Source organism: Mustela lutreola, chromosome 14 (genome assembly GCF_030435805.1).
Source record: "Mustela lutreola isolate mMusLut2 chromosome 14, mMusLut2.pri, whole genome shotgun sequence".
Lineage (NCBI taxonomy): Eukaryota > Metazoa > Chordata > Mammalia > Carnivora > Mustelidae > Mustela > Mustela lutreola.
The window spans coordinates 36,260,519-36,268,139 of record NC_081303.1 but is presented as its reverse complement, the minus strand read 5'-3'; the positions used below and the strand labels follow the sequence as shown (position 1 = coordinate 36,268,139).

At 60.7% G+C, this 7,621-nt stretch overlaps 1 protein-coding gene across 2 annotated transcripts in view; it reads right to left on the bottom strand.

Moving 5' to 3' along the window:
• Positions 1–356: 356 nt before the first annotated feature.
• Positions 357–7,621, bottom strand: part of ITPKB (inositol-trisphosphate 3-kinase B) — an 87,515-nt gene continuing 80,250 nt past the window's right edge. For both annotated transcript variants that reach the window (XM_059146883.1, XM_059146885.1), the window contains exons 6-8: positions 6,886–6,987; positions 5,501–5,572; positions 357–3,565 (exon numbers count right to left, since the gene is read on the bottom strand). In XM_059146883.1, the coding sequence (XP_059002866.1) occupies positions 3,350–3,565; positions 5,501–5,572; positions 6,886–6,987 (390 nt within the window). In that variant the 3' untranslated portion in view covers positions 357–3,349. The remainder of the gene's footprint in view (positions 3,566–5,500; positions 5,573–6,885; positions 6,988–7,621) is intronic.

The following is a 7,621-nucleotide window of genomic DNA, read 5'->3' as shown; positions in this document are numbered from 1 at the left end:
AAAGGGGTCCACAGAGGCGAGCAGCCAGCTCCCCACCTTGCACAGAGCTCGTCTCCACGTGCAATGGCCTCCCCGGTCCCCTGGGCTGGGGGGTGGGAGACGATCCCTTCTAGTGGTCATTCTGTGTCCTGAATGACTAACTACGCAGAGGTTTTGTGGACAAGGCTGAAAAGACTGGATCTGAAGCCTGTTTTAAATCGTTTGCAGATCGAAACCTTACCCAATCTGAACCCCATTCCTGGGGGGATTCTTGGGGCCCCAGCGCGATCTTCCAGTTTCCAAAGAGCGCAGTCCCCCACCCACCCAAGGTGCTTCTCCAGGGCTCTGGGCGCAAAGGACCGCAAGGAGGCCGGTACTGTGGTGTCTTGGGCCTTTATTCAGGAAGGTACAGAGCGACGCGGTCTGTTCGACAGGCACTGCGCAGGTGGGGGGTTTGTAACAGTTTTCTCCAAGGTGTCGCGGAGAAAGGGGTGCAGAGGGAAGGAGAACCCTCTGGGGAGTGGTCTCCTCTAGGAGAAAGGCACTGGGGGTGGGCAGGGAACCCCTGGCCCCTTCCCAAGCCGGCGGCCTGGGTTCTCTACACGTGGGGGAGGTGTAGGGGACGGGGTGGACTGGATGCGAGCAAACTCAAAGCTAGATACAGCGAACAGAGTAAAGAGTCCATGGGCAGGGGAAGGGGGGGCAGTGCTGTGTCCGGGCTCTTTCCACCGAGTGGCAAAAGTTCAGGAAGAAGGCACAGCTTTAAAGGACACACAGAATCCAGCCTCCCAGTCTTAGTGTTTTGTGCAATTAAAAAACCGGAAAAAATAAATATAACTTAAAAACTTCTTACACGACACTAAAGGCAAGAGAAACCTTCCGCGAACACGTGAAGCATGCTGCTCTCCGAGAACCCCCCGCCCCCCCGGCCCCGGGGCTCGGAGGCGAGGAGCCAGCAGGAAGGCCGCTCGTGCACCTGTGCGCATGTGCACACGGGCCTCGCTCGCCCCGCCCTCCCAGCTCCTGCGCGGCCAGATTCCGAGGTGTCCCTGTGGGGACCAGGGCCGGGCAGGGAAGGGTTCCGGGAAATTCTACTCAGGATCCATCTACTCCTTTAGGACAAGGAGGAGGCAGGGAAGGGGGCACGCCAGTTGGAGAGAAGAGGTGTGGGAGAGGAGAGCTATTTACCCCAAGCCCTAAGGAAGATAATAACATCACAAAGATACCACTTTCGCTGATAGAACGTGCCCCAAAGCAACCTGTAGCTGACTTATCAGCAGTGCAGACCTCCTCTGATAAATACATCCCTTGTATTTCAGCACATCGTTCGCAAACAATTGGTGCCTCTTTAAAGTGCTTGAAATTTTGTTCTCTTAAGTAGTTCTAGCTGGTCCCCCGCACTTCCTGTTCAGAGCATTCATTTGCTTTAGCAAACTTTCTACATAGATCGAGGGAGGGCGACTTCTGGCCAGCCCACAGCGCTGGGATCTGGAATCTGGAGGTCTGAATGGACGATGTCCCTCCCCCAGCGGACTGCCAAGGCACAGACCACCAGGCCCCTTCTGAGCTACAGGTAACTCCAGCTCCAGAGAGAGGCCCAGGGCTGGTTGTGGTGCTCCTGCCTTCAGAGGGTCACATGCTGTCACGAGACCTCTTGCGCTCAGCTGGGCGGGGGTGTGACCTTTAGCATACCCCACATTGGAGCTCACCACTGTTTTCAACAAAAGCCAGGAAGTTTAAAAGGGATTTCCTTTAAAAAAAAAAAAAATCTGTACTTAAACATCCTCCTGCGACCCGCCCTCCGCCCCCACCAACCGTCACTCACCCAGCACGAAAAGGGGAAATGCTGGTGTCCTAGAGGGAGGTCGGAGGTCCCTCCAGAGACCCTGGGGTGACAGGGGGCAGCCCAGGAAACTTCTGGACTGGTCCCTCTGGAGGAACTGACCCCAGCACCTGCCGCCTGTCAGAGCTCAATTCTGCCCCCACCCCGCCCTGCCCCGCCCCGCTGTACCTCCATGGGCGAAGGAGGGCACCTGGGGAGCGCAGCTCTGCATGGCCAAAGAGCTGATAGTTTTGTTCTTACAAAGTCAGGCCAATTTTACATTCTTCTCCATAAGAGAGACGTAACTTGATTGAAAGTTAAAACACAGTTTAGGGGTTCCCCAGTCATGTTCAAGCAACCTGGAGACTCCAGGGAGAGATGCCACCCCGTCTCCCATCCCCTATGTTGGGGGTTGCCTGCACCACATTTGGGAAATGTGGGTCTAACCCCTTCAGGCACTAAGAGTTACTTTAGGGGGGAGAGGAGGCCAGTAAGCCAGGAACCTGCTTCCTCCCTGCCCAGCACTGCCCCAGAGCCTGCCTGAACTTTCTGGGGGCCTGATCTCATGAAAGAAGGCCAGGGAGATGGTGGGGGTGTGTATGTGAAGGGATGTACAGGGAGTGTGCTCTGTAGGTTCTGTCTTCTTCCTCTGGGGCTGGTTGTGTCCCGGCCCGCCGCCCCCCCCCCCCCCGACCCCTGACCTTACCACTGCAAGGCAGGGAGCTGGAGAAACAAGTGGCTCTGGGTGGTTAGGGGACATCCCTGGAAGCTCAGGTGTGTGGAGTGTCCTCTGAACTCAGAGGATGAGAATCATATGGAAGAATACAGCTCCTGCCTGCCCCCTCCTGCGAAGGCCTGGGTCGGAGAACATTTCCTGACTCCCAGGTCTGGCCCAAAGCTGGAGGATTTCAATACCAGATGGGTGGGGTGCCTATAGAAGGCCAACACCGTCTGTGCGCGCCCCTGGCCTGTTAATGGCCGACACGCAGTTCCCAGGGCTTGGTGCCCCAAGACCAGCAGCCCGAAGCCAGGCACCTGCCCAAGCCCAGATTCTTACAACACCCCTCCCCATCCCGGCCCCCAGCAGGGGGAGGATGGCACAGACACAGGCTGAACTTGGCAGTGGCACTGACCGCACTGGCCACCAGGGGGCAGCAGGTCCCCGCAGGTGACCCATCCAGAGGCTGTGCCTGGCTCCTGGGTTAGTGACCCACCAGTAAGTGCCACAGCTACCTGAGTCTGCTTCCAGACCTCAGCCCACCAGAGCTGCCGCGGAGCCCGGGTCTGGGCATTCCTCTTTTGTTGGGAGATCCTATGCACAGACAGATGTAGAAACCCCAGCTCCCAAGCCCTTCATGAGGAAAGTGACCAGAAAATCTCTCATCTGCTCTTGGAACTCTCCATCTCGTCTCTACAAAGTGTCTTGTAGTGCAGTTCGGGAGGGTCGGCTCTGGGGCTCACACCCTGATAGACGCAAAGGGCAATGAAAGGAGAAAGGAAGCGGAGGAGTAGGAAGGGACGGGGTGGTGATGCGGGTGCCATGGGGCCTCAGGCGAGCGGATCGTCCTGGCACATTTCTGTCAGGATGTCGATGAGGTTGTTCAGGCCCGAGAGGTAGCCATCCTCCCGGTTCCCCTCTTGCCAAGGCACGTTGTGCTGCAGGGTCTGGCCCTCGGGCAGGGGGGTGGTTTTCCCGAAGTCGATCATCCACACCTTGGCCTGCTCCTTCTGGTCATGGATGAAGAGAAGTGAGCTGCCGATGACCTGGGGGGAAAGGGCAGCGAATGGGGAGCTGGGGAGGGCAGCGCTGGAGCCCCCAGAGCTCACCCCCTGCAGCCAGAGTGCTGAGGAGCCCAGAGCTCGAAGCCCCATCCCACCTGGCAGAGCCCACCCAGGGTGGCGGAGCAGGGGACAAAGGACGCCGCCGGTCACCAGGACAGCTACCATCTTCTGTGTGGGCGGCGTCAGGGAGGACCTCTGGGGTGGCAGACCCTTGCCCCCACTATTCAGACCAAGGCTAAAGCTTGGGGTCATACCCTGCAATTCCTACCTCCCGATAGACCTGCCCAGTGCACACACAGCCCCTCAGGAGGTTGGCAGGGAGGCCCAGACCACCCCCATTCCAGTAGCACTACCCAGGCAAAGCCTGAGCAGAGAGGCCCAGTAGGGCACTCTGGGGCTGGTCTCTGCTATGGCCCAGCTCTGACAACAGTGGGCACCAAGGAGCCCTACCCTGCCTCCAACCCCCCCGACCCCCCACCCCCTGCTCTGGGCTCTGGCTCAGAGCAATTGCATGGAGTGAGGCACTTCCCCAAATACAAATCCATCCCCCACACCCTCCCCCAGGTCACTGTGTGGGGCCGAAGGAAGTAAGAGAGTCTGGGGAGAGGGTACGGGGTCCTTATAGCTCCCAGGACTCGGGCGGTGCGGTGCGGTCCCTCGGCCCCGTGGGTAGGTCCTGGGGTTCTGAGGCCCAGGCATGGCCTGTGCCCTCTGGAGCAGGCAAGCAGGCTGAGGGGACGGGAGGCTCCAGTGGGGCCGCACAAAGACCTTTTACCGAGCTGGGGATCCAGAGGCCCTGGGAGGGGCAGAGGGCTCGCACACCCTGGGCCTCAGTGTGGAGGAGCAGAGGAAAGGGCAACCTGGGGATGGCTAGGCCAAGAGCAGCTGCTCAGGGCAGAGCCCACCCTGTCTGCCCTCTGAGCACCCCAGTCCCTCCTCATGGGCAGTCCTACCCAGGCACCTGCCAGAGCCACCACGTGGGACAGGTGCACCCTGACCGAAGGACAAGTTAGGGATAAAATCGCAGGGCAAGCTGGGCTGTGTGTTCGGAAGCAGGACCAGCCTCGTCACCTGTACCAAGATGCTGTGAGGCCTGGCAGGGCCTGCCCACCCCTCCCCCCGCCCCCCGGGGGAAGCTCCCACCGCCAGGGGTCCTGGGACCACCCATTTCCTGTTCACCTGCTGCCCCCGCTGCCCTCTCTAAGCCGGGCTCAGGCTTAGGCTCAGGCTCAGGCTCCCTCCCTGCAAGACCCTGAGAGGAGCTGCTTTCTGGAAGGAGCTGCAAGGCTGTGGGGAGCGTGGGGTGCCTGCTTCGCCACGGCAGTAACCGTTTCCGGGGAGCGACGTGCATAGGCGTATGCATGTGCATATGTGTGCGTGCACACTCCAGGGGCCGGAGGCCTGGGATCTATGACCCCACGGTCCTGCAGATCCCCCGTCTCGGGTGTCTGGGTTCCCAGGCTGCTGCCCCCGCAGACACACAGACGCGGAAGCAGGAACAGGTGGAAAGTTCCAGCCAGGCTCCCAGGGTGGTGCCCAAAGGTCTCTGGTGGTGATGGGGGGCTGCTTCGGCAGCTCTGGGGGCTCTGCCCTGAGACCTGGGGGCCTGTGGGATGGAAGTCTCGGGAGCCAGGTGGGGCAGGAAGCAGTGGGAGGATGGATGACCACAGCCCTGAGGCAGGACAGCCCTGCGTGGTCTGTCCAGGGAGCCTGGGGCAGACACGTGTGGACGGGGCCCCTGCCGGCAGCGAGTGGCCTGATCCCGGGCAGCCTGCCTCTCTGGCTGCGTGGTCTTAATATTTGCCCTTGGATTTCCAGAACAAGCAGGCCCATGAGTGTGGGAGGTGTGCTCACCACTCAGGTGGGCAGACCCAAAGGTTGCCGCCACAACCCAGAGAAGGAAAGCCCGGTATTTACCTCGTGGCATTTGAAGAAGGGAGAAACTTCTAGAGTGGCCCGAATGTCTTTCAGCCGGTCCCGGTAGGCGATCTGGGGACAGAAAATGGCCAGAGTTCTAAACACTTGGGGGTGGGGCGGCTTTTTGCCAAGTGTCAGAGTGGAAGGGACCTTCCGCCCTGAGCATTTATTCCAAGCCCCAGGCCCAGGCGAGGCGGGCAGCCGAACTCCTGGCACCACGCTTTGTCCATCCACACTCCTTTGTGAGCGGGAGGGGAGGGAGGGGAGGCCCTGCTGAGCCGTGTAGCTCCTATGAGCTCTCACACGTGGTGACATTCATTCAGGAAGGACAATAGTGTGGAGGCAGCCTCCAAACAGCCCAGCCACCATGGGGCCTTCCAGAACACAGACCTCGTGTCCGTGACCTTCCGAAGGGAAAGTGGGGAGCCTCTGCCAGGGGCCTCTCCGTGCAGCCCTCGGATGGGGACAGAGCTGCGCCGGCCTCTGGGGTGCCTGCCGTCCCCAGGGACTGCGGGGAAGCCCGCTGTATGCAGGCTCCCACATCCCTCGACACCCTCCTGCAGAAGGTCACGGCCCAGGCTTGGCACCACCAAGAGTGAGGCATGTGCTCTGTGGCAGGCAAAGAGGGGGCTCGGGCCGTGGAGGAGCTCGGGGGTGCACCCCATGCCCGAAGCCTCCTTGCCAGGGCCTCAGGGAAGCCTATCCGGCCTGCAGAGGGAGGGAGACCCTCGAGTTCAGCCAGCTCGGAGTCTGCTCAGAGATAACGCTGTCTGGGTCCACCCCTGCTCAGAAGGAACCTGTCCCTGGGGGCTCCAGGGCCCATGTCCCCAAAGCACCTGGGTCTGTCCCAGGGCACCTTTCCCGTGGGGTGCAGATATTCAGTACACCCTACTTCTGCCTGGAGGGTCAAGGTCCTAACCCCAGAGGTCAGAGCCATGTGTCTAGCTTGTCTACTACTGCAATGGCCTGCACGTGAGCTCCCACTCTGTGCTTTTCTAGCTGGGCCTTTGACCCTCTCAGTCCCTCACCTGTGAAGTGGGGACAAGAAAGTCTCCCCGCCCCAGGGGACTGCCCTGCGGATCTGGGGAGCCCACGATGGTTGGCAGGTACTGAGACTATAGTGGCAGCAATCCTCTCATGGGAGGCAACCGTCCTCAGAGCCGTTAGGGGATGGCAAGGGAGAGAGTGAGCCCACTGGGTGCCTCCGGTGACCTTCAAATGGGGCTGGCAACCGAGTCAACTTCCTCTGTACCTGCCCAGTGGGAGTTTGGGGCCGGCGTGTGGGCCTGGCGGCCCGGCTCGGTCCAAGGCTAGGCAAGCCTCGGGGGCCATGGGTGGTCCCCGTGCAGCCAGCCCCTCCCGGGAGTGGTGGGGGGCTGACTTACCAGGATGTTGCGGTTCCCCTTTGTGAACTCTCTGAAGGCCTCGGTGACCTGCTCCCTCGTTTTGGTCTTCTTGAAGTCCCGGTTCACGGAGCCGTCTTCTTTCTGAGAAGGACAAGGACGCCCCCCAGGGGTGTCAGCAGAGGGCCCGGGGGCTGGCAGGGCGCTCACCCACATGGCAGCCCAAGGATGCCAGGCAGCTCACAGGGCTATGGAGACCCCATGGTGCCCAGGTGCTAGGGAGGGAGGCGGGCACCCATACTATCACAGGGTCAGGGGAGGCCTGGGGTGTGCAGGCCAGGGATGGAGGGGTGGGGCCGTGGGCAGCAGGGGCTGGATGAGAAGGACGGGTCTCCACTTCACCCGGGGCTTTGCCCTCAGAACCCGAGTGCCCACGGGTCCCTGCTGTCCAGACAGAAGACAGGGGCTCCCAACCCCAAGGTCAGCTAGGTTCCCTTTGTAATTTGAGATCCTTTATCGCAGGTTACCTGGAGGCCAAGATGCTGTCTCTGCTCCCTGGCCCACCCCGGACAGGAGATGGCTCCCTCTTCTTATCCTGGCACTATGTGTGTTCTACGCTGTTCCAGGGAAGCGCATGGAGCTTAGCTCCCCCAGGGGGAGCTCTGCTCTTGGGGACGAAGGCTGAGGAAGGATGGCCCCACGTGGAGTCACCACACTCGGGGGTCTGTGCACCATCAGGCCAGTGAGTGCAACGTGGTCGCCTCGGAAAGGTTAAGCA